Genomic DNA, 26,804 nt, shown 5'->3' with positions numbered 1-26,804 from the left:
CTTCCTACTGGTGCAGACTGGGAGACAGCAGTGATGGCACAAGTCATTAGGTTCCTGCTGCCCACATGGGAGACTTGGATTGTGATCACAGCTCCTGACTTTGGCCTAGTCCAGGTGTGGCAGTCATTTGGAGAGTGAATTAAAAAAAAAAAAAAGTTGATCAGAGAGCATATCAGCAAATGGTGTTGCTAATTTGCATACAAAAATAACAGAACTTATACATCCATTGAATGGTGCTACCTTCAAAGTTTCTATTCCAGAAAACTGTTTATTTATACTTACTATCTGGTCATTATTTAATATATTTTGAAATTAGTGTCACTAGCATGTTTATTTTTCAATAATGGCATCATTGCCAACTGGCATTGTGACATAGTGGGTTAAGCTGTCATCTGTAATGCCAGCATCCCATGTGTGTGACAGTTTGAGTCCCAGCTGCTCCACTTCTGATCCATCTCCCTGCTAACACACCTGGGAAAAGCAGTGGAGAACAGTCCAAAGTGCTTGGCCCCTACACCCATGTTGGAGACCTGGATGATACTCCTGGTTTCTGGCTTCAGCCTGGCCCAGCCCCCACCATTTCAGTCATTTGGGGAGTGAACCACTGAATAGAAGATACCTCTTGCTCTCTCTCTTTCTCTCTCTGTGTCAATGTAACTCTGCCTTTCAAATTTAAAAAAAAAATTCTCTAAGAGCAGATAAAAGTAAATAAATAGCTATTTGACAACTAGGTTAGTATACAAAGTGAATGATCAGGTTAGCTAGAGCTCTTTTTGGTTTTGATAATAAGAATTATAAAAAAATAATGATTTAAGATGACTACAGTCGAGTCTTGATTTTTCCACTGTCTACCAAACTGACTTTGAAGACCATTTTAGAAAAGGAATTCCAACAGTCTTATAAACTGCTAGAGTAACATCACTGAAGTAACCTGGATTTCCAGGTTTAATGTGAAGTAGGTAAAAGTCATTTGAATGTATAGATTTAGATTCATTTCTTTAAAAGCATTTCAACAATTTAATTGTTCCATTTACATATTTCCAAATTTGTTTCTACTTTTTTAGGGTAAAAATACAAACTTTTTAATTAAAAATAATGTTTATTTAGTTATAATCCATGTATGACTTTTCATGTATTAACATATTTCAATAATATTGACATAGTTCCTATCCTAATATTAATATATAATCTGATTACTTTTAAGGACAGAATCTGAACGTTGCCTATGACTTTGGTGATAGGTTGTTTGATTGCTCTGTAGTGGCGGGAAAAGGGAAGAGCAGTAGTTGCCTGTGCTGTAAACTACCTGTCACCTACAGACTGGGAATTCACCCAGGCTGCGCTGAGAAGGTGCCTTAAGTCTGTTAAAAGGTCTGTCAGTCATGTGGTGGTAGAAAGCGGGAGTCTCAGGGGTAGCACCAGGAATCAATAAGGGCCAGAGGTTTGAGTGGAGCAGACGTGGGGCAGGGGGGAAGCATAGAAGGAGAAAAGATGGAGCACAGTCCCTGTGGAAGAAGGGCAAGCAGACCTGCTTGCAGGAATGCGGACCAGGGAACCATGCTGGGCAGACCACACCCTGGGCAAGCCTGGTTTAAGGGGAGGCCAGTCTGGGCATCTGCCTGGGACGTGGCCTGTGAAGGCACCCAAGACATCCCGGAAACATAACGAGATGGGGAAGATTGAATTGACAAGAAGTGCTGTCAGAGAGAATTCTGTTTGAGGATGGTGGGGATATTTTGGAGCCACATGGTGTGGGGTGGGAGATACACCTCAGGGCATGGCTAAATTAAGCGACAACAGCTCGTTGTTCCAGCTGCCTAGGAGGATGGTGAGCCCAGTGAATCATGTCACTTGTATAAACGCGGTGTGCAGGCTTGGAGCCAGCGCTGACTTGCCTGGGACCGTAGAAGAGAGTTGCTTATAGGACCGTGGTTCCCCAGAGCCTCAGGCAGGACTGCAGTAAACACTGAGGATGCCCTGGCACGGGCTTTGAAGAGAGGGCAGCCACAGCCCGCCCAGGTGTTCCCCATGGCTCCATCCAGCCTGCCTGGCCCCTGGGTCCTCCTTTTTCAAGGAAGAGAGGAAGAGCCTATGAAGGAAGTCTGGCGAGACAGAGAAGGGAAGAGGAGGTTAGAGAGGGGCAGTGTGAGGGCAGACTGGTGAGGAATAGGGAAAAAGAGAACAAGTGAGAAGGGCAGTGTGAGGGAAGGGAGGCAAGGAGGGTGAGAAAGGCACGAGTTCAGGGCAGGAGCACAGCTGCAGCCTTGGCCACGAGCTCACAGTGCTGTGCAAGCCCACGGATGTCCCAGTCTCACCAGCAAGGCAAAGTGTACACTGGCTTCCCCCGCACCCCCAGACCACCTAGTCAGACAGGCCTCAGCTGGATCAGATATGAAGAATGACATTTAATACAAAGGTCGATGCCGTTTCTCTCCAGAAGAACATCTATGCCTAAACAACTGAGGAGGTGTTTTCTAATAATAGATACCCGAGTCCCATTTTCCCCCTATTTCTATCACACGGTTCTTGGCTGTCATGGAAACAAGTTATTTCCTTTTTTAAAAAGCCTAAGCAAGATATCCCATAATTATTTTCTTTTTTTTAATTTTATTTATTTGAAAGACAGTTACAGAGAGAGGTAGAGACAGAGAGAGGTCTTTCATCCGCTGGTTCTCTCCCCAGATGACCACAATGGCTGTAACTGTGCTGATCCAAAGCCAGGAGCCAGGAGCTTCTTCTGGGTCTCCCATGTCAGTGCAGGGGCCCAAGGACTTGGGCCATCTTCTGCTGTTTTCCCAGGCCATAGCAGAGAGCTGGATCTGAAGAGGAGCAGCTGGGACTAGAACTGGTGCCCATATGGGATGCCGGTGCTTCAGGCCAGGGTGTTAACCTGCTGTGCCACAGTGCCAGCCCCAGACATCCCATAATTATAAACAAAGAACAAACTCTAATTGAGGGGGAAAAGCAGCTGCTTAGTGAATATGTATTTCTGAAAATTTCTTCAAAGAACATTTAATAGAATAAAATATACTTGATAATAATTACCTACTATCATGTATCCATTCCAATTTAATGTTCAATAATATTGAATTGCAAAAGTAAATTATGATATTTTGACTTGTTCTTCAGTCTATTTTCCATTGAACTTAAATCAGTTCTATGAAAATCTAAATAAGAATTTTTCTGGAATGTCACCAATATGGGAAAGAGTGATTTTCTTTTTTTTTTTTTTTAATTTTTATCTATTTTCATTTTATTTGAAAAGCAAAGCAAAAGAGAGAGAGACAGAGATCCTCTATCTTCTGGTTTACTTCCCAAATGCTGACAACAGCAAGGGTTGACCCAAGCCAGTGCCTCCAGGAACCCAGAACCACAGAACCCCATCCAGATCTCCCACATGGTGGCAGGGACTCAAGTAGCTGAGCCATCATCTGCTGCTTCCCAGGATGCACACTTGCAGTAGAACTGGGACTGAAACCCAGGCACTCTCTCACAAGGGGATACAGCATCCCAAGTGGCATCTTTTCTTCTTTAAATATTTATTTATTTGAAAGTCAGAGTTAACAAAGAAAGAGAGAGAGAGAAGTCTTCCATCTACTTATTCACTTCCCAAGTAGCCACCACGACCAGGGCTGGCCAGGTCAAAGCCAGGAGCCAGGAGCTTCATCTAGGCCTCCCAAGTGGGTAGCAGGGGTCCAAGCACTTGGGCTGTCTTCTGCTGATTTTCCCAGGCACATTAGCTGGATCAAAAGTGGAGCAGCATGGGGCTGGCACTGTGGAGTAGTGAGTAAAGCCACTGCCTGCAGTGCCGACATCCCATATGGGCGCCGCTTCAAGTCCTGGCTGCTCCTCTTCTGATCCAGCTTTTTGCTATGGCCTGGGAAAGGAGTAGATGGCCCAAGTCCTTGGGCCCCTGCACCAACGTGGGAGACCTGGAAGAAGTGCTTGGCTCCTGGCTTCAAATAGGTGCATCTCTGGCCGTTGCTGCCAATTTGGGAGTGAACCAGCAGTGGAAGACCTCTCTCTCTTCTCTGCCTCTCATTCTCTCTCTGTGTAACTCTGACTTTCAAATAAATAAATAAATCTTATAAATAAATCTTGCTGTCATTGCAAGCAGTGGCTTTACCCACTATACCACAATGCTGGCTGCCAAGTGGCACCTTAATGGCTGTGCCAGGTGCTCACCCCCAATTTTCTTTATGTTACAAAAATGCTTATAATATAACAGTGATTACAAGGTGCACTATTGCTTTTTCTTTAGGTAGCTAGTTTCAAAGGATGTTGTTTGTTTGGCAGGTTGGTTTGGTTTTATTTTGGCTTTTTTTTTTTTAACCTCCCACACTTATTTTGGTCATTAATGTTTTAACATTATCAGTTTATGATTTGCATATGGTGTCATCCACAAATAGTCCTTTCCCAACAGAGATTCCTTATACCCATAGTCTTTTTTTAACCTTCCCTCTAAAATTCTGTGTAAGAGAAATGATTTGAATTACATCTTTCTCTTTCCCACTTAATCAGCTATATGCTCTTGAGTGAGTTCACCCTTGAGTTTCATTTTCCTCATCTGTGAAATGAGGAGAATAATCCCTAATTTTCTGAGTTGTTGTGAAGACTAGAAATAACATTTGTAGCAGTAGACATTTGGTGCAGTGGTTAAAACACAGCTTGGGGCACCTGCATCCTATTTCAGAGTGCATGGGTTCAAGTCCTTTCTCAGCTTCTGATTCCAGCTTCCTGCTAATGCGCAGCCCAGGAAGCACCAGGTGATGGCTCAAGTACTTAGATCTCTGCCACCTTTCTGGGAGACCCAGATCGAGTTCCTGGCTTCTAGTTTCAGCCTGAGCCAACCCTGGCTGTTGCGGGCATTTGAAAAGTGAAGCAACAGATGGAAGATCCCTCCCAATCTCTGTCTCTCTGCCATTCAAAAAAGTAAATAAGCAAATATAAAGAGAAATAACTTTTGTAAAGGGCTCGGCACACTTCCTGGTACATGTTGGGGCCTCAGTAAGTAGCAGTTGCCTCTGTGTCAGCAGTTTCGTGTCCCTGCAGTTGAATGTCACTATCATTCCTCCCTGAATTTGTCACAAGCAGAATCCACTAAAAACATCAACATCAGATTTATTTTTAGGGTAATAGTTAGACCATGCAAAACTTAGCCCTGACAAATCAGATTAAGTGGGATGAAAGAGTATACTATTTCAAATAATACTTGAAAACTTAAGTTCTTAAAAACTTAGCCATTTTCTCTTTGCAATTTTCTGCTCTTTCCTTCTTGGCTAGGATCCTAGCTAGTTCGTTGGGATTTTTTTTCTCCCACTGTGATCTGTAATAATGTAGGCATTGTAGTTTTTTTGGTTTTTTTTTTCAAGATTATTCATTTGGGGCCCGTGTAATGTGGTGTAATGGTTAAAGTTTCCGGCATCCTATATGGATGGCGGTTCAAGTCCTGGCTGCTCCACTTCTGATCCAACTCTCTGCTATGGCCTGGGAAAGCAGTAGAAGATTCCCCAAGTCCTTGGGACCCTGTACCTGTGTGGGAGACCAGGAAGAAGTTCCTGGCTCCTGGCTTCGGATTGGCTCAGCTCTGGCTGTTGCAGCCATCTGGGGAGTAAACCAGTGGATGGAAGACTCTCTCTCTCTCTCTCTCTCTTTCTACCTTTCTCTCTTACCTTTTTGAAAGGCAAAAAACAGAGGGGGAAGTGGATCTTCCATCCACTGGTTCACTCTCCAAATGTGGGTCAGCCAGAGCTGGCCTACATGAATCCAGGAGCCAAGAACTCCATCCAGGTCTCTCATATGGGTGGCTGGGGCCCAAGAACTTGGGCCATCTTCTGCTGTCTTCCCAGGCAGCAGGGAGCTGGATCGGAAGCAGCCACAGGGACACAAACCACCACTCTGATATGGGATGCTGGCATTGCAAGCAGTGGCTTAACCCACTGCACCACGATGCCAGTCCCCAGTAATGTGGCCATTATATTCGTTTAGTATGTGAGCATGTGTATGTGATATTCTTCCTCCAGCTTTGTACCTGTCGTTTATTGTAATAGAAATTTGAGGGTGTATCTATGTTTATATCTTATATTCACACTCAGATGTAAATGTGTGTGCAAGTCAGCATCATCTGTGGGCTCTGTCTATCATGCGTATGCTAGAGAAATCCTCCTCTACGATATTTTCCTATTATTGGGATTTAAAATGTTTCAGTTTTCCCCCTTTGGAATTTGAGGGCTCCGGTTGCAGCAGAGCTCCCTCCCTATTCCTCATGCTTTGAGATAACATGAGTGTAACAGAGACCTTCCCAGGCAGCAGCCATGTGTGGTGTGCTCTGCTGTTGCCCTTGCTGCACACGCCGGGTGACAATCATTGTGACAGGTGGAGGACTGCCATGGGGGCAGCAATCCAGTGTGTGCTGCAACCCCAACGAGAACCCCTTCCACCCTGACTCAGCTCAGAAAATCCCTACAAGACTAGGGACATGGAGATGCCAGAAAAGCAGGCACCTGAAATATCCCCTGACGGGCCCCAAAAGATTCTGTGAAGCCACTTTACTCTACTAGGGACCCTCTGAGGCCAGAACCTGGTGCAAACCAGACCCCAGACAGGCCAGGAATGGAGCCCCCAGAAAGGGTTTTCCCAAGCTAGGACTCCAGCCCCTGAATACTACTGGGTGCTCCTCCCGCTGGAGTTTCCGCTGGTGGTTAGTCAAGTTGAGAGAGGAAAAACAATAGAGAATTAAGAGCTGGTTTCATTGTTTTTGAACTTGAACATTATAGTGCACAATGCTTCAAATATTTTTCTATTTATGAAAATATGATTAAGAAGGTTTTGCCGTTGCTGGTCCTGCCTTCTCTTGGTGAGGTTGGGTTGTGTATCTTCCATATGCTTCTAGGGAGTTTTAATTAAATATGTATTAAAGTATAAGGATTTATTTTTGGAAAACTTTAAAACCCTTGTTATGGCTTTAATTAAATTCTGCATGGCCTCTGGGCAGAGCATTTAGCTTCTAAGCTTATAAAAAGGATTAGGTAAGGCTTGTTTTCTCTCCACATTTAAGGGGAAATCAGGATGTGATTTAGGTGTAGTTGAAGACAGTCAAATGTCCACTTTTCTGTAGTGTTTTTTGCAAGTTTGTAGCTATGGTAAGATGGGGCTCCTGTCTTCAACTTTGAAAGGAAGCCTGGTGCTGAGAAACAGGCACAGTGCCCACCAGCCCGCTGCTAACATGACCCTGGTGACCATCGTTCCTCAGCTTCCCAGTGTCCTGGGCTCCTCTGTTTAACAGAGGTTAAGAAAAAAAAAAAAAATGAAAGGTTAAAATCCTTGAAAATCTGTAAGATTCATGTGGTTTTAGGCCATTCAGTTTGTTTGTTTGTTTGTTTTTTGACAGGCAGAGTTAGACAGTGAGAGAGAGACAGAGAGAAAGGTCTTCGTTCCATTGGTTCACCCCCCAAATGGCCGCTACAGCTGGTGCGCTGCACTGATCTGAAGCCAGGAGCCAGGTGCTTCCCAAGCACTTGGGCCATCCTCCACTGCCTTCCCGGGCCACAGCAGAGAGCTGGACTGGAAGGGGAGCAACCGGGACAGAACCGGCACTGCAACTGGGACTAGAACCCAGAGTGCTGGCACTGCAGGCGGAGGATTAGCCTAGTGAGCCGCGGTGCCGGCCCTATTTGTTTTTAATGATTAGGGGATTGGCCTCTGGCCCTTGGCCTTGTGGGGAAAAAAACCCTAGTGGTTAACATACTTGGTTAAATTCCCAACTGTGGCTCCTGATTCCAGCTTCCTGCTAATGCACACCCTGGGAAACAGTGGTGATGGCTGGAGTGTTCAAATTCCTGCCACTCAGGTATAAGACCTGGATCAAGTGCATGGCTCCTGGCTTTGGCCTTGTCTGAGCCCTGGGCATTTGGGGAGTGAACCAGGAGAAGGTTCTTTCTGTGTCTTTGTTTCTTCTCTGCCTCTTATAAATAAGTAAATAAAACCTAAAAATAATAGTAATAAATTAAGAATGCATGTAAAAGCTGATTAGTCGTAAATATTTGAAAAAGATCATTATAAAAACTTTATTTGAATTGGTTATTACATCGTGATCATCACAACATAGAGATAATGGCTTGAAGAAATGTGCTACAAAGAAGTCTCTGGTGCCATTTGTTTCACCATTGAAATTATTTCTGTTGTAAATCTGACAGTGATATGAATTTAAAGCACTAGCTTTAGCACTAGATATCTTTGATTTTTAAACTATGAACCATCATCATAAACTAAGGTAGAAAAGGAAATAATTTTGCAGATAAATGAAAATGTTCTTTTGCAGCTTTAATGTGCTTCAAGTGATTTATAAAATCTTAGCAATATTTATAAAGATTTATTAAAACCTTAGCAAAAAATAAATTGTTTTAACTTATTAGGTGTAATAATTTTGTTTCATTTGGTTGTTCTCTTCCTAGGATTTACTAACCAGACATAAAGTATTGGTAGCAGACTTCTTAGAACAAAATTATGACACAGTAAGTAGAAATCATTTTTAAGACCACATCTTTCTTTTTCTCTCCTACAACTAGGAACTATAAAAATCACCCCTGTGTATCATCCACAAATGAAATCACCTACATCCCTGGTTTATGTATTAACCTAGATCTAGATAATCAGAAAATTTTATGGAATATAGAGGATGACAAGAGTCCCAGGTTTTTTTGTTTGCACATCTCTTCCTGTTGTGTTCTGGAGCTCTAAGAAAGAGTTAATGTCTGCTTCCTTTGATCTTGAATGAAGAGTACCCACATTGCCCTTATGAGGTATAGGTAACCCGGAATGGAAGAACACCTCTCCCTCACTAAAACAAAGCTCTTCACTTGGTACATAGTTCATTTTACTTACTAATGGAAATACCAGAAACATTTTCATCTTCCAGCTCCTTTTGCTAACAGTAAATCCAACTCATTTTTTTGAGGTTCAGAGGATATATCACTCTTCTTCTTCTTCTTTTTTTTTTTTTTAAGATTTATTTATTTATTTGGAAGGCAGAGTTACAAAGATGCAGAGGCAGAGAGAAAGATCTTCCATCTGCTTGTTCACTCCCCAGTTGACCGCAATGGCTAGAGCTATGCCAATCCGAAGCCAGGAGCCAGGAGGTTCTTCCACATCTTCAACGAGGGTGCAGGGGTCCAAGGAATTGGGCCATCTTCTACTGCTTTCCCAGACCATAGCAGAGAGCTGGATCAGAAGAGGAGCAGCAAGGACTCAAACTGGTGCTCATGTTGGATGCTGGTACTGCAGGCGGCAGCTTTACCTGCTATGCTGGCCCCAAAAATATTACTGTTCTAAGAAGGCTTTCCATAATCCCACCTCTTCTCAAACAGCACATATTCATTCTGTCTCTGTCTCACTTTACATGTTGTATTATCATGATGTGTCTGTGTCTTTCTGGATGGCTCTTGTGCTCTTAGAGGCACGAACCTTATCTCTGCAACACAAGAGTTCAAAATACAGTACAGAATTTAGAGTCTGCTTGCTTGCTTTGCTTCAAGACTTGGTTCTGCCTCCTTATTAATTGGGTGACCCTAGGCAAATTACTGCACCTATTATAAGATGAAGATAAATAATATATATTGAGTATCCCTTACCTGAAATGCTCCAGACAGAAGTGCTTTTGGGTTTGAGATGTTTTAGGCTTTTGGAATATTTTTATATACACATTGAGATATCTTGGGGATGGGACTCAAGTCTGAAGATAAAATTCATATATACATCTTATACAGGTGTCCTGAAGATAACTTCATACAGTATTTTCAGTGCACCTATGTTTTGGTTGCAACTCATCACAAGCAATCAAGTGTGGAATTTTCCACTCTTGACATAATGTCAGCACACAGCAAGTTTCAGATTTTGGAGTAATTCAGATTTCAGATTTTCAGATTAAGAACACTCAATCTGTAATACCTACCTTGTAGGTTTGTGGTGGGAATTTGACAAGATGTAAAGTTTTATTGAAGTACCATGGAATTTTGTCATTATTGTAGATACTCCTAATACTTAACTTGGTGCAAATACATTTGGTGTAGTCAATGAATATCATATCAACAGAACCATCCAAGAGCAGCTATACTTTTGCTAAATGTATGACAATAGAAGCAGCATGACAGAAATAGAACACAGCACAAATCTACAAGCAAAACCGCACAAGTCCTGTTCTGTTGGTTCAGATACCCTAGCCCAGCACTGTCCAGTCAAGATACAATGCAAGTTACATGTATGAGCCACTACCTAACTCATATGAGCTACTAAAAATATAAAAAGAAATGGGTGAAATTAATTTTAGTAATATACATCTATTTAGTCTAAAAATATTATTTTAATGTATAATCAAAATGACTGAGTTATTTTACATTGCTTTTTGTGCTGAGTCTTCAAACTGTGGTGTTTATTTTACACTTACAGCACATCCCAATTTGAAGTAGCCACATTTCACATGTTCTGTAACCACCTACAGTCCTGTAGTAGAGAGCACAGGTCTAGACTGTGACTCTGAGGAGGGGGAACTGGTCACCATCAGCCTCATCATCATCCCAGTGGTGATAGCAACAGCAACTGCACTTAGTTTTTCCTGGGATTTTAGGCATTTTACACATGTCTGTTAACGCCACTACTCTGTCCCCATCACCCAGCATAGTGCCTGGCATGTGTCAGCAGCAAAGCCATCTGCTCTCTGAAAGGAGCACTGAGCCATTCATAATAGATTCCAAGCTAGCAAGTTTTAAATGTTTATATGTGTGTGGTTAGTGGATTCTTTCGGTCTTCATTCATTAAAAGCAACAGACAATTTCACATGTGTGGGGAAAATGGAATGAAAATATGTTTGTTTTGGTGCAAAAATTTTTGAAATTCATGCTGTTTTTTGATAATACATATTTTCTATTAAAATTTTTGAAGACTCCTTATATATAGCATTTATGGTAGTAATGAGTAAATTAAGGAAAGTATCTATTGGTTGGAATCTTTGGTAGAAAATTATGTACTATGTAACTACCAAGTGAAGAGTACTTTCTACTGATGAATTTACACCCTCCCAACAGTATACAGCCTTAGTAGAGTGTTAGGTACATCATAGGCCTGTGACCAACCCATACTAAATCACCTGATGTAGTTTCCTGGACTCTGGAAAGATGTGGAATCCCCTACCTATCAGTAATAGATCTTCACACTTCTGAATCACAGAATTGTGTATCACTTACTCATAAATTGCTTCCTGATCTTCCTTTGATTGAAGATTAAGATTTATGTAATCATGAAATCTAAAGTAATATTCATATCCTAAAATTCTCAATCAAAATCCATGGAATCAATTGGAATACTTGGAGGCAAGTATAAAACATAAAGGGAAGATAATTGCTCTTGCCAGAGGCATCCAGAAGCTTCAAGACTAAAGGAAAATGACTTATTTTTTAATCTAGGTAATGAACTGTTATTATAGTTTGGCTATTCAGTGACTATATGTGCTAGATAGAAGTTAAGGAAAGATTCATAAGAAATTATAATAAATACAGGGGCCAGTGCTGTGACCTGTGGGTAAAGCTGCTGCCTGCAGTGCCAACATCCCATATGGGCTCCAGTTCAGCTCCTGGCTGCTCCTCTTCTGATCCAGCTCTCTGCTATGGCCTGGGAAAGCAGTAGAATATGGCCCAAGTCCTTGAGCCCCTGCACTCATATGGAAGACCCAGAAGAAGCTCCTGGCTTCCGGCTTCGGATCAGCACAGCTCCAGATGTTGCAGCTACCTGGGGAGTGAACCAGTGGATGGAAGACTTCTTCTGTGCCTCTGCCTCTCTGGAACTCTGCCTTCCAAATAAATAAATAAATCTTTAAAAATAATAATAATAAATGCAAATAGAAGATTAAACCAGTATATGGCAAAGTCTGTTGTAACAGCCCCTTAACTTTACCTTAGAGTGAGGGAGGTAAGTATGGTGCGCAATAACACTTTGCATTCAAGGATAATACACAAAAAATTCAGAGAGTGGAAGTTAAGGGAAAAAAGTACATCTGACGACTTTTAATTTAGATTTGTACTCAATTTATTGAGAGGACTCAAAATGATTCCATTTTTCAATTCAACTTCTAATTTGTAGAGCTAGTATAAAATAGAGAAGAGAGGCTCTTGTGTCACTTGACTTCTCCATCCACAGTATCTTCCTAATGAAATGGTGAAAGCTCCGTGCAGACAGTGCTGATCGGCCCCAGTTAAATACACAGAGGTGCAAGGCAGGCTGGGACCCCACAGAGGAGGGCACAAAGCCTAGACCTGCTGCTTTTCCACTCTCTCTCATGTTTATTTTCTTTTTATTAGATTTTTGAAGACTATGAGAAATTGCTTCAGTCTGAGAATTATGTGACTAAGAGACAATCCTTAAAGGTAACATACAATTTCTTTAAATTAGAGTCAATAGAGTCAATATCTTGTTATCAAATAATATCGATTAGTGGACTAGTGAATACAGAAAAATTATCTTTTAATGAGTAACCTGAAAAGTATGTGTTATGTAATGACTGTACTGTGTAAAAATAATGTAAATGTCCTGCCTCAGATACGTTGTGGAAGTAACCAGATGAATAATAAGTGCATAGAAAGTAGAAATCAGAATATTCCTGCTCAGAAAGAAAATCACACCTAAGCTGACTTAAGTAGAAGTGTAATTCTCTCCTAGAGACTATTTCCTGGGGATGGAAAGAAATTACTCTTGGAATGAAAGGAAGATAGGGATTATAGTTTATAAGGAAGAAGCAGGAGGCGTTTATAATTCTCTTTCAGTTTACCTTGAAACAGAATAGACAGAAAGAAATGATCTTGTGTCTCTTATATGTGTCTCTGTTAACTAGACTCAGGTGTTTTCCAGAGAAGACAAGAGAGAAAAGTACCAGTTACGGGCCAGCGCCGCGGCTCACTAGGCTAATCCTCCGCCTTGTGGTGCCGGCACACTGGGTTCTAGTCCCGGTCAGGGCGCCAGATTCTGTCCCGGTTGCCCCTCTTCCAGGCCAGCTCTCTGCTGTGGCCAGGGGGTGCAGTGGAGGATGGCCCAAGTGCTTGGGCCCTGCACCCCATGGGAGACCAGGATAAGCACCTGGTTCCTGCCATCGGATCAGCGCGGTGTGCCGGCTGCAGCGCGCCAGCTGCAGCGGCCATTGGAGGGTGAACCAATGGCAAAAGGAAGACCTTTCTCTCTGTCTCTCTCTCTCACTATCCACTCTGCCTGTCAAAAAAAAAAAAAAAAAAAAGAAAGAAAAGAAAAAAAAGAAAGAAAGAAAAGTACCAGTGACAAAACATGACACACAGAATACAAAAAATTAAATTTATTCTCTGAATTTTAAGCACAGTAATTAATAAATTCTTAATATCTTTATTTTGGGGTAGGAAAACAACTTTTTACTATGAAATGATATTTGTAGAATTGAAATGTTAATGGAGTTCTGTCTTATTGGATATACTTATCTCCAAGATTTGTAACATTATCCTAAAGAATTTTTTCCCCATATTTCATTGCTAGATCCCATTCCTTGAACTTTCTAGCCAGCCACTGTTGTACTGTGGGCTACTTACAGTGCCTCCCCCATGATACAACGTGCTTCAATTATGTTTAACGCAAAGATCTTGAAATATGAAATGTGGCCACTTCTTAAGTACTTAAAGAAAAATATTTTCTTTTTTAAATTTTTTTTTAAGATTTATTTATTTATTTGAGAGAGTTGCACAGCAAGAGAACGAGAGACAGAGAGAGAAAGAGAGGTCTTCCGTCCACTGGTTTACTCCCCAGTTGGCTGCAACGGCCGGAGCTGTGCCCATCTGAAGCCAGGAGCCAGGAGCTTCTTCTAGGTCTCCCGCGTGGGTGCAGGGGCCCAAAGACTTGGGTCATATTCTATTGCTATCCCAGGCCATAGCAGAGTGCTGGATTGGAAGTGGAACAGCTGGGTCTCGAACCAGCACCCATTTGGGATGCAGTGCCAGCTTTACTGCAATGCCACAGCGCCAGCCCCAGAGATTCTTTCTTCTTTTTTAACTAATTTTCATTTTATTTGAAAGGCAGAGAGACAAAGATCTTCTTTCTATCTGCTGTTCATTACCAGATGCCTGCAACAGCCAGGGTTGAGACATGCCAAAGCCAGGTCCCTGAACCCAATCTGGGTTTCTCACATCGGTAGCAGGGGCCCAAATGCTTGAGCCTCCACCTACCGCCTCCTTGGTGCACATTAGCAGGAAGTTGGATCAGAAGTAGAGGAGCCCAGACTGAACCTCCAGGCACTCTGATAAGAGATGTGTGGATTCCAAGTGGGGACTTAACTGCTGTAACACAAGCCTGCCCAGAGGAGTGGTATTAATTTGTAAAAAATTAAAATGAGTCTGAATAAGGAGTGCGCATGTGAAAATAAACAACAATTGCTGTTTGAAATCCTATCTCCTATGAAATGCCTGTGGAGGTACCAGGGAGCCCAGCAGAGTGAGGCCCATGAGGCTGGCCCTTCTGCAGTACAGTGGTGCCTGGAGGCAGCCACTGGGGCCCAGGGAAGGTGGGCAAGCTCCTGAGGGCTGTGGCCTGGCCTGCAGCTACATCTCTGCCCTTCAGATCCCATCAGATACTCAAAGGCGTGTTCTTGACTGTTTTCAGCCAGGCACTTTGTACAGTGTGCTGGCATGCTGAATGTCACAGTTGTCTTATTTTTGCATGTCAGGATGATGACATTCATAGAGCCATGCCTTTGTTTCTAAACAGTGGGTATAAGTTTAAGCTCGGGCAGTGCCATGAGTTTATAAACTGACTTGGCATCAGCCATGACCCACTTTGCTCTGTGTTGGTGCCCTGCCTGCTCCAGCTTTCCCGGTTAGCAGACAGGCCAGTTTTCAGCCCATCTGTCAGCACACTTGATTGACTTTTCCCTTGGCGTGGAACCTGTACAAGGTGACCCACTGAGAACAGAAACCCGGAGTGTGCTACTCTCCAGGCAGAGCCCTCAGAGCCCTACTCCCTCGTGGGCAGGGAGCTTGCGGAGAGCACCCGAGATAAGGCAGCAGCCATTGCCACTGCAGCTCCCTGGAGAAAGGAACTCTTCATGAAGGAGCCCCCAGGACTGCCAGAAGCTCGTCCATGTTCTAACAGATAGAGGCCCTGGAAGAGAGGTGACCTTGCTCCGAAGGGCCAGCGTGTAGGCAGTCCCTCATAAATTATCCAGATCCTTTCTCTTTTCAGTAGGAGTCTGCCAGATATGAACTGAAGTGAACCAGATTGGCAGGAAGAAAGATGAAGTCGAGTCTCTAGAAAGTGTCCTTGTGGCATTTCCAGCAGTGATCAGAACTTTTTTCGTGTGACAGTTGTTCTTATTGAGTCTTCAGGACCTTACACAGAGTCATGGGGCTGACAGTTACTTTCTATCCGAATGCCCGCTTCTGGGGCCTCTTTCTGCGTTGTTTTCCCTCTGTCTAGAACACTCCTGTTCAGTCTTGGCCAGCCTTGACTCAGCTCATCCCGAATTCACATGTCACTCCCTCTGGGCCCGCTAATGAAATTGTTCTTAAACTTTTTAAAAAACCTGCTAGAAAGCCGATAAAACAAAGTGGTTTCTGAATAATTGGCTTCTTTTGAGTGCTAGATTATAGGCAAAGATGTTTCTAAAATGGTCTTCTAGCACTGTATTTGAGGGAACAAAAAGATAGATGACTGTGAAATTGGGTTCATATAGAAACATTAATTAAGTATTGCTTGTTCTTTGATAGCAAAATGTTCTGAGAAGCTCTGCTGAAGCGGTTTTGGTTTTCCTTTTGGGGGGGGGTTAAATCTGGTACTGTGTATCCTGTTTTGACATAACCACATTTAAATACATGGAAGTCAGACTGTTAAAATAATCCTAAATGACTTGGTCATTAGCACACTGTCTTAAGTCCTAGGCTGTTTTCTGATTGGAAAGTCGTTGCCCCTGCTGCTTTTTGTTAATCATATTCTAAATTTTCCTGAACCATCTTAAGGTCCTTGGATTCCTAGTGTCAGTAAAGAATAATTGCCAGTCAGATTCCTTCCCTCATGTGACGGAGCTTAGGAATTTATTTCTTATCTTCTTCAGAGGCCTGGCATTTAATTATTAGCAAGAAAGATTATAATTCAAAAGAAGGTTGGTGGAATTTGGGCAGTGTTTTTGGCTCTGGTCGATTTCATTAAATCACTATTTTAAAAAGACTTCTACTTGCTGAATGGTTTTACTATATACTTTGAAGCATTAAAATATGAAATTCAATAAGCAAAATGTGATTTTTTCAATTTACTTAATATGGTTTTGCTTTATAGGCTTTGTATTATTAGTGGAATGTAGGATTTTGTCACTATCAGTATTAGCTTAAAATAGATGTACATTTAATGGCTAAAGATTCAGTGTTGTTACTCAAGTGATTTAACACAATAAATTATCTCAGAAAAGTTGTGCAATTGAATTAGCAGTGGATAGATTGGATGGAATTTTTATATAGGGTACCCTATGTAATAAAAATTGAAATGACTTAATAGGAACCTAACTCATAAATTAACTTTGACAAATACTTACTGAAAGAGGGAGTTTTAAGAGAAAATTTTAAAATATTTTATATTTACTTGAGAGCTAAGAGAGACAGAAAAAGAGAAAGAGATGTCTCATCTACTGGTTCACTCCTCAATGCCCATAACAGCCAGAGCTAGGCCCAAACTAAAAGCCAAAGCCTGGAGCCCAGAACTCAATGCAGGTCTCCCGTGTAGGTGAGTGTCATCATTACTTGAGCCATCACAGCTGCCTCCCAGGGTCTGCATTAGCAAGAAGCTGGAATTAGGAATTCAACCCAAGAGCTCCAATATGGGATGCGGGTTTCTTGACTGCTAGGCTAATGCCTGCCTCAAGGGTAAATTTTTAAACATGAAATTACCCCTTTTTCTAAATACGTGGATGCGTATGATATATATGTATATATGGTAGATATGATAGTTGACAACAGATACACAGATAGACTCTTCAGAAGCCAGCTAAGCAAGCCTCTTGGCAATTTAACAGCAGAGGTGATTCTTTATAGGAGGGGTTTTGTCCTGCGGGCTGCGAGCCATCCCTTTGAAATGTCCGTGTATAGAAGGTACCACTGCTCTCTGCTGTCAGCCTGGAGTTTAGCCCAGGTGCTTTTCTCCAAGCTGTTCCCTTTGGCTTATCAGATAGCAGGGGCTGTTGAGTTCAGGTATAGGCAATTTGCTGTAACAAATGGCTGCCTCAAATGCCAGGTGAACTGAGGGTGCCCTCTGAAGGAGCACCCAGGGTGCTCCAGGTGCTCTGAGTCCCCTTCAGGGGCCAGGTGACCCTCACCCTTGAGCCCAGTGTGTGATGGATTGTAGCCTCCTGGCTGTATAAATAAGGTGGAATTTTACGCCTTCACAATTCTTTTTTGCCTTTACCCACATAATTGTGTTCTGAATATGCCTATTGGATAACAAAACCTCTTTGTTTGTTTCTGCCTTCTGGGGAAAGGATTCTGGATTGTAGGAATCTGACTTTCCCAGCAGCCCCCACACATCACACAGTTAGGCTGGAAGGGGCACAAAGGTTTTAGCCCTAGACCAGCCTGGCTGTTGAGGGCATGGGAACCTCTCTCTCTGTTTCCTGACACTCAAAGAAATTTTTAAAAATATGAATTTTTCAAAATGGACCTTTAGAAACAAAAACTGGTCAGATCTTGAACGTTAATTTCATGTGAGGAACAAGAGAAAGAAAGAAGCTTTGGCCTGGCCTTGGCTATCATGGGCATTTGGGGGAATAAACCAGTATACAGAAGATCTCTCTCTCTTCCTTTCAAATATAATGAAAATAAAGTCAGTGATGAAAATAATAATTTTTGGCTATTTCTTGGGGAACTTCAGCAATGACCAGCCTTAAAAAATGCAGTAAACACTGACATTAGCCAACTGTGAAAAGCTTAAAATGAATTCTGCTTTTATGCTTGTTTTTTTATTAGATTTATTTTTTTTATTTGAAAGGCAGAGTTACAGAGAGATAGAGACAGAGAAAGAGAGAGGAGAGAGAGAGAGAGTGAGTTCTTCCATCCACTGGTTCACTCCCCAAATGCCGCAGCGGGTCTCCTACATGAGTGCAGGGGCTCAAGGACTTGGGGCATCTTTACTGCTCTCTCAGGCCATAGTAGAGAGCTAGATTGGAGGTGGAGCAGCCAGGACTCTAACTGGCACCAATATGGGATGCCAGCACTGTAGGTGCCAGCTTTACCTGCTATGCCACAGCGCCAGACCCAGTCCTATGCTTGTTCTTCAACATGCACTTCACTCTCCAGTTTTTTTAGGAAGCTGTTTTTACATGTGTATTTTGTTTTTCAAGGAGAAAGTGATAGATGATTTGGGTAAGGCGACTGCTAGATGGTGATACCCTTAATTTTGTGTTTCTGTGCAGTTGCTGGGTGAGCTCATCCTGGACCGCCACAACTTTGCCATTATGACCAAGTACATCAGCAAGCCAGAGAACCTGAAGCTGATGATGAACCTTCTCCGAGACAAAAGTCCCAACATCCAGTTTGAAGCCTTTCATGTCTTTAAGGTAAAGTGCAAATCGTGGAAATAATGTGTACAAACCATGGAAATAATAATTTTGTCTCTTTTTTTCTTTCTTTTTCTGCATTTTGGTAAATCAAACAAGGTTTATTTATCTAAAGCTTATAGACACAAGCCATCCAATGACAGATGGGTGGGTAAGTTTCCAGGTCACCCAATAAGGACATTCATTTAAAAAAAAAAGTGTATTTATTTATTTGTTTGAAAGCCATAGTTACAGAGAGAGGGAGAGACAGAAGAAATATTCCACCTGCTGGTTCACTCCCCAAATGGCGCACAGATCAGGGCTGGGTCAGGCCAAAGACAGAATCCTGGAACTCTGTCCAGGTCTCCCATGTGGGTGGCAGGGGCTCAGGTACTTGAGTCATCTTCTGCTGCTTTCCTAGGTACATTATTAGCAAGGAGCTGGATGAGCAGTGGAGCAGCCAGGACTTGAACTGGCACCCATATGGGATGCTGGCATCACAGGCCGTCACTTAGCTCACTGTGCCACAACTCCAGCCCGAGGACCTCTTCTTGTTGGTACACCATTGTTTGAATAGGAGTTTTTTCTACTTTTAAATGGAAAATTTCCTGCTTTTTCCTCTCCTTTGTACTTCAGAGAAAATTAAATATGCAGTCTTTCTGATAGAATAATTTGAATGAAATGTTAGTTTTTTAAAAACTGGATTGGAAGTGGAGTAGCCGAGACAAACCAGAGCCCATGTGGGATGCTGGTGCTGCAGAAGGCAGCTTTAACAGCTACGCCACAGCACCAGCCCATAGTTATTTTAATGAATGCCCTTTTGCCTATAAAAGTTTGCTAACCAATCCATATCTCTAAACACTTTTTTCCACTAGAAAATAGGTGATTCTATTGCCCAGAAATTACTTAAATAATCAAGAATTGAGCTAGACCCTAAACTGTATGAATGTTTGCTTTTTTTTTTTTTTAAGATTTTATTTATGTATTTGACAGGCAGAGTTACAGACAGAGAGAGGGAGAGACAGAAAGAAAGGTCTTCCATCCGCTGGTTCACTCCCCAGATGGCCACAACGGCTGGAGCTGGGCTGATCTGAAGCCAGGAGCCAGGAGCCAGGAGCTTCTTTTGGGTCTCCCACGCTAGTGCAGGTACCCAAACACTTGGGTCATCTTCCACTGCTTTCCCAGGAAATAGCAGAGAGCTGGATTGGAAGAGGAGCAGCCAAGACTCAAATTGGCATCCATATTGGATGCCAGGCCCTAGGAGGTGACAGCCCACTAAACCACAGCGCTGACCCTGAATGTTTTACTTTTTTCAAGCATTCTCTGTTTGAATCATAAATTAATCTCTGAAGATACAGCCAGATGCTTACTTTGTTACTGGTTTGGAAATATTATATTTCACAATATATTTTGCTTTGATGGAAGAAATATCCTCAGAGCATGCTTTTTTCTTTCTAATATTTTTTTCTTTAATCAGAGTTTTTCATTGGGTATATTTATTCTAACGTAACTAGTCCTGTGTCGTTAATATTTAGATCATTCCCATTTTCCTACTGTAAATAATTTTATAATGCTCATTTTATACAACCAGATAGCTTTTAACATATTTAGGACTATTATCTTATGATTGATATCTAAAGTAGAATTAAGAGTTAAGAGGGTTCCAGAATTTTTTAGTCTGTATAATATTTGTTCAGTGATGAGTTAATAAGCTTGTAAATGGGAGACATGACAGTTTATAAATTCCATTTTAAAATCTCAACAGGACTTCTCTTGGATCTTGACAAGCTAATCATAAAATGTGTGTGGTAGAGAAGTAACCTACGATTGTCTATGGCAATTTTGAAGAATGATCTAGGACAATGAAGTTAACTTCTGAGATGCGGCTAAATCTCAGAAACATGTTATTGAGCGGAATAAGCATATGTTTAGGAGATACCATTTATTTAAGATCTGAAAGCTTGAAAAACAATACTTAGTATGGATTTGTCCACATGCAGTTATTTATTTATTTATTTATTTGACAGGCAGAGTTAGACAGTGAGAGAGAGACAGAGAGAAAGGTCTTCCTTTTTCCATTGGTTCACCCCCCAAATGGCCACTACGGCCGGCGCGCTGCACGGATCCGAAGCCAGGAGCCAGGTGCTTCTTCCTGGTCTCCCATGCGGGTTAGGGCCCAAGGACCTGGGCCATCCTGCACTGCACTCCCAGGCCACAGCAGAGAGCTGGACTGGAAGAGGAGCAACCGGGACTAGAACCCGGGGTGCCGGTGCTGCAGGTGGAGGATTAGCCTAGTGAGCCATGGCGCCAGCCCACATGCAGTTATAATCTAACAGGGTGCTTAGAGATGACACCTACCAGTGTCAGGCAGCAGCCATCCCAGGAGAGCAGCAGGGAAGAGGACGAGTGAAATCATGGATAAGTGTTTGAGCCGTTAATAGTATCTGCAGTGTTTGATTTTATTTAAAAAGTCTGCAGGCAGATATGGCCAAAATGTTGGATTTTGCTAGAGCTGATGGTGGACCATGATGTCTGATGTTATTCCCTATAACCTTCTCTGTGTTAGCATTGTTACATGAAAAGTAAACAAACTGAGGGCAGTTGTTTGGCCTAGTGGTTAAGATAGCTGTTGGGAAACCTGCATCCCAGTTTCCAGCTCCTGACTCCAGCCCCCTGCTAACACAGACCCTGGGAGGCAGCAGGTAATGGCTTCAGTGATTAGATTTCAGCCTCCCACACTGGCGCTACCATTGATTTCCCAGCTCCCAGCTTCAGCCTTTGCCGAGCCTTGGCTGTTGCAGGCATTTGGTCAATGAACTAGAAGATGGGAGCACTCGCTCTCTGTCTCTTAAATAAATAGTTGTTTTTTAAAGATTACAGACAGTTGTTTTTAAAGTTACCGACAGCGAGAGGGAGAAACATAGAGAAATGTCTTCCATCTGTTGGTTCACTCCCTAAATGGCCACAACAGCCAGAGCTGCGCTGATCCGAAGCCAGCACCCAGGAGCTTCTTCCCAGTCTCCCACACGGGTGCAGGGGCCCAAGCACTTGGGCCACCCTCTGCTGCTTTCCCAGCAGAGAGGTGGATTGGAAAAGGAGCAGCTGGGACTAGAACTGGCACCCATATGGTATACTGGTGCCGCAAGCAGAGGATTAACCTACTGTGCCAAGGCGCTGGCCCCCTCAAATAAATAATTTTTTAAAGTAACCACACTGGGTGAAACAAAGAGAGGGTATACCAGGATTAGGAAATGGCTCCACTTAAAACAATAGACCCCAGACTCCCCTGAGGGCCCTCTGACCGAAGGGGCTGCAGAGGCCATGTGCTCTGCCACTCAGCTCCCACAGAACTTATCTGTCAGCCTAGGGGAGAACAGGTTTCCCATATAATTTTGTTCCAAAATGCAGTGTTAGAGCAGGATTCAGTGGGTGGCAAAACAGAAATAACCTACTTCTGCCCTCTGAGAAGATCAGAATTTGGCTAAGCGTTGGTCAGAACGGGTACTTTTAAAAATAGTTGACCACTTGTTTACTTGTGTGTATATAAATTGGACCTGCCTTGTACCCGACTGTATTCCTTCTGCTCAAGTAGGAGCTTCATTGTTTACTTGCCAAAAATAATATGTTGTTATTTAGCAAAAAACAACAGCTGAATCCTGGAGACTTTTTTCCCCACAATTCTTTATTAATACCTTTTCCCCCAAAGCACCTTCCACACGGCTCAGCACGTCAGTGTCCTGCCTGGTTACTGGTGTCTAACTTTCATTAGCTTGCTCATGGGTTCAGGGACTCAGATGAGATGCACGTCACGTGCTCCGTGACCATCAGGTGCTGAGTACCGACCAGCAGGATCGCATGTTGAGGACGCCCTGGATGAAAATCCACAGAATGAGGTGTTTGTTCTGGCTCAGATGCTAGCAGCAACTTCAGGAAAATCTGTATTTGATTTCTCACTCGCAAAATCAAGAGTTAAGTTTTTAACGCCTGAAGTTTAGTTCTAAAGAGGCTTGTGTCTGTGAAGTGCAGGCCCTCCCAGAGATGAGGTCATGACCTGGCTCTGAGCTGATCTTCTCCCTCTCCTTTTCCCTTCCCCTGGTAACTTCCTCAATAGTAAAGGGCTGTGCTGCTGCAACCCCTCCCCAGACTGGTAAGGGGTGGGCTGTGGCATTTGGCTCAGCTGGGAGCTCCTGGTGCTCGGGCGTGTGCAGCACCAGACATGACCCTGAGTGTGGTAGTCTGTCACTCAGATCCCAGCAGTTGGCCAGAGTAGCCATTTCCATGAAATACGAAGTTCTGCTCAGCTTACCCTAAGATACAAAAACCAGCTTGATGTCCAGCTAAAGGCAAGTGCAAAGAACAAAAACTGTCCTAGGCACGAACAGTTTCCATGCAGTCCAATTGAAAAAAGAATGCAGTGGGCCGGCGCCGTGGCTCAACAGGCTAATCCTCCGCCTAGCGGCGCCGGCACACCCGGTTCTAGTCCCCGTCGGGGTGCTGGATTCTGTCCTGGTTGCCCCTCTTCCAGGCCAACTCTCTGCTGTGGCCCGGAAAGGCAGTGGAGGATGGCCCAAGTGCTTGGGCCCTGCACTCGCATGGGAGACCAGGAGAAACACCTGGCTCCTGCCTTCGGATCAGTACAGTGCGCCGGCTGCAGCGGCCATTGGAGGGTGAACCAACGGCAAAAAGGAAGACCTTTCTCTCTGTCTCTCTCTCTCTGTCCACTCTGCCTGTCAAAAAGAAGAAAGAATGCAGAATTATAGATTATTCTATGAAAGACTAGTTGTGAATTCCTCACTTCTTTTTGCAGACCAACTATGGTCACGGTGTACCAAATCCAAGTTTACTCAAGGGGAAAGGATTGGAGACCAAAGTGAGTTTAGGGATTAGTTATGAGTACATCTAATTATAACTGCCAGCTTAGTTTTGTCAACTAATTTTTAAAATTTTTACGTATTGGAGAAGCGAAGTGGCACAGAGAGAGATAAGACAGACAGAGCTCTCACATGCTAGTTCATTCTTCCAAATGCCTGAAATGGCCAGGGCCGGGCCAGGGCTAAAACCAGGAGCCAGGAACTTAATCCTGATTTCACGTGTGGGTGGCAGGAACCCAGCTTCTTGAACCATCACTGCTGCCTCCTTAGCAGAGAGCTGGAATGAGGAGCAGAGCTGGGGCTTGAACCCAGGTATTCTGATCTTGGATGCACATATCTTAATTGGCATCTCAAGTGCTGGTTCAAGCTCCAACTACTTTTAAATAGTGTAGAATGCTGAACTTTATCATGTCCTCATTTGCTCTTTTTTTTTTTTTTTTTTTTTTTGCACCTTTTCCTGTTTTTTTGTAAAGAGGCAAAGGAGAAAAAAGAAAAGTCATAATTGAAAGCTCACATGTTATTTCCGTTTTTAAAAATACCATCTTTCAGGCCAGCGCCGCAGCTCACTTGGCTAATCCTCCGCCTGTGGCGCCGGCACACTGGGTTCTAGTCCCGGTCAGGGCACCAGATTCTGTCCTGGTTGCTCCTCTTCCAGTCCAGCATTCTGCTGTGGCCCAGGAGGGCAGTGCAGGATGGCCCAAGTACTTGGGCCCTGCACCCACATGGGAGACCAGAAGGAAGCACCTGGCTCCTGGCTTCGGATCAGCGCAGTGCCGGCCATGGCGGCCATTTAGGGGGTGAACCAACGGAAGAAAGACCTTTCTCTCTGTCTCTCTCTCTCACTGTCTAACGCTGCCTGTCCAAAAAAAATACCATCTTTCAAAATTCAATCAACTGTTTGTTTATTGAAAGGTTTGCAGTGGGTGTTTCTGACAAACTTTAGCATGTCACCAAACAACTATATACATATACTAGTTATGGCTCTGTTTGGTAATCCTGCTGCTGAATATTTATAATGTCATTACCTACTTTAAGAATATTTCTTGTGGTGATATATAAGGAAAACTAGGCACATAATTAATGTTTGTGAATATTATCCAGAGTAAGAAAAAACTGAGTTGCTTTTCCATCTAATTTTAGAATGAGTGTATACTCTCCTACATAATTTCCACCATTGTGTGTAATTTGTAGGTCGCCAGCACTTGAATTCTAAAACACCTAGGCAACAGCAGCATTCCTCGTGTCTGACGTTCTGCACTCACAGAGCCCTCTCCCTGTCGCCATTCCACAGACTCCTTGCCCCAGGTGTGGTGTCCTAGGTCACAGGAGAGGGGACTGTGCAGCAGGAGGGGGCGGTGACACGGCTGAGCTTGCCACAGGCCACAGCTGCTTTCTTGGGTGCATCGCCACAGATACCTGGGGAGCTGCACCACTGAACTGGGAATGGCAGCGTGCCTCTTCCAGACTTTGGCTCTGTTGTGGAAGCTTTTGACGGCAGGAAATCTTGTCTCTTTTTTTTTCCCCCCTGGGTTGCATTTCCAGAATCCCTGGCATATAATATTATTAAATATTTAACTGTTAACTAAATGAACTAATGTATATGTCTCTGAAGGAAGGGAACTGAGAGCTTCTGTGCCAGATGAAAAAGAGGACACAATTAAACGTGAATCTCAAATAAACACAAATGACATGGCAGGGGACATCCTGATGCTAAAAATTATTCACTGGTAAGCTGAAATTCAGATATAGCTGGGAACTCTCTTTTTCTTTACCAAATCTGATCACCCTAAACTGGAGGGACTCACCATCATATCAGTTTTCAAACATCTAAGCAAAAGTGAAAAAAAAATCAAATAAATATCTGGGCAAAAACAGGGTCCTTCCTGTGTAATATACAGTTATTAAAAAAAAAAAAACCCTTTCTGACAAGATATCTGAGCAACATTGTTAAGATCCAGTAGTCAGAAATATTAGGATTTGAAGATACGTTTTGAGCTCCTCTTCCTGACATACTCCAATCAGAAACTGAGGACTGTGGATTTGAAATCCATGTTGTCCTGGATCCATTTTTTTGATATTTTACCCAATACCATTGTACTTAATGGTTTGGATTTTTTTAAAAGATTTATTTACTTGAAAGGTGGAGTTACAGAGAGGGAGAAGCAGAGGCAGAGAGAGAGAGAGAGAGAGAGATCCTCCATCCATGCACTAGTTCACTCCGTAAATGGCCATGATAACTGGAGCTGGGCCAGTCCAAAGCCTGGAGGCAAGAGCTTCTTCTGGGTCTCCTACATGAGTGCAGGGGCCCAAGGACTTAAGCCATATTCCACTACTTTCCCAGGTGCACCAGCAGGGAGTTAGATGGGAAATAGAGCAGCCAGGACTCTGACCAGTGCCCATATGGGATGCCAGTGCTGCAGGTGGTGGCTTAATCTGCTACACCACAGTGCCAGCCCTGATGGTTGCATTGGTCCTGTACTATAGTAATATTTTAATGGATGAGAAATCATGTTACTGTATAATATAATGGCAGTTAGTAATTAATAAGCAAAGGATGTCTTTTAAGGTAGAATGGAACTTCAAAATAGTTAAAACGATGGGCATTTGGCACAGTGGCTAAGCTACCACTTGAAATGCCCACGTATCAGAGTGCCTGGGTCTGAGTCCCAGCTGTTTCTAATGTGCTTTCTAATTAGCCTCCTGCTAATGTGCATCCTGGGAGGCAGCAGGTGCGTGCACTTGAGTTCCTGCCATGCATGTGGGAGGCCTGGATTGAGTTTCTAGCTCCTGACCGCAGCCTGGCCTAGTCCAGGCATTCGGTGACTGACTGAACTGGCAAATGGAAACTCTGTCTGTCTCCATTTCTGCCTTTCAAAAAATTTAAAACAAGTAAGTAAATAATTTAAAAATAACAAAATAGTTTAAATGACCTATTGGTTTTGTTTTGTTTTTCTTAAAGATGTATCTGTTTATTTGAAAGGCAGAGTTAGGCCAGCGCCGTGGCTTAACAGGCTAATCCTCCGCCTTCCGGTGCCGGCACACCGGGTTCTGGTCCCGGTTGGGGTGCCAGATTCTATCCCAGTTGCTCCTCTTCCAGGCCAGCTCTCTGCTATGGCCCAGGAGTGCAGTGGAGGATGGCCCAAGTGTTTGGGCCCTGCACCTGCATGGGAGACCAGGAGAAGTACCTGGCTCCTGGCTGCGGATCAGCGAGATGCGCCAGCCGCAGCGGCCATTGGAGGATGAACCAATGGCAAAAAGGAAGACCTTTCTCTCTGTCTCTCTCTCACTATCCACTCTGCCTGTCAAAAAAAAAAAAAAAAGGCAGAGTTAAAGGGAGAAGCAGCAAGAGAGAAAGCAATAGA

General features: G+C 43.2%; 1 protein-coding gene across 4 annotated transcripts in view; it reads left to right on the top strand.

The window, feature by feature from the left end:
- CAB39L (calcium binding protein 39 like) overlaps nucleotides 1-26,804 on the top strand; it is a 122,856-nt gene that overhangs the window by 81,416 nt on the left and 14,636 nt on the right. For all 4 annotated transcript variants that reach the window (XM_062194224.1, XM_062194223.1, XM_062194225.1 and 1 more), the window contains 3 exons: nucleotides 8,454-8,513; nucleotides 12,348-12,413; nucleotides 18,449-18,592. In XM_062194224.1, the coding sequence (XP_062050208.1) occupies nucleotides 8,454-8,513; nucleotides 12,348-12,413; nucleotides 18,449-18,592 (270 nt within the window). The remainder of the gene's footprint in view (nucleotides 1-8,453; nucleotides 8,514-12,347; nucleotides 12,414-18,448; nucleotides 18,593-26,804) is intronic.

Source organism: Lepus europaeus, chromosome 6 (genome assembly GCF_033115175.1).
Source record: "Lepus europaeus isolate LE1 chromosome 6, mLepTim1.pri, whole genome shotgun sequence".
Taxonomy (NCBI): domain Eukaryota; kingdom Metazoa; phylum Chordata; class Mammalia; order Lagomorpha; family Leporidae; genus Lepus; species Lepus europaeus.
This window is presented reverse-complemented; position numbering and strand designations above follow the sequence as displayed.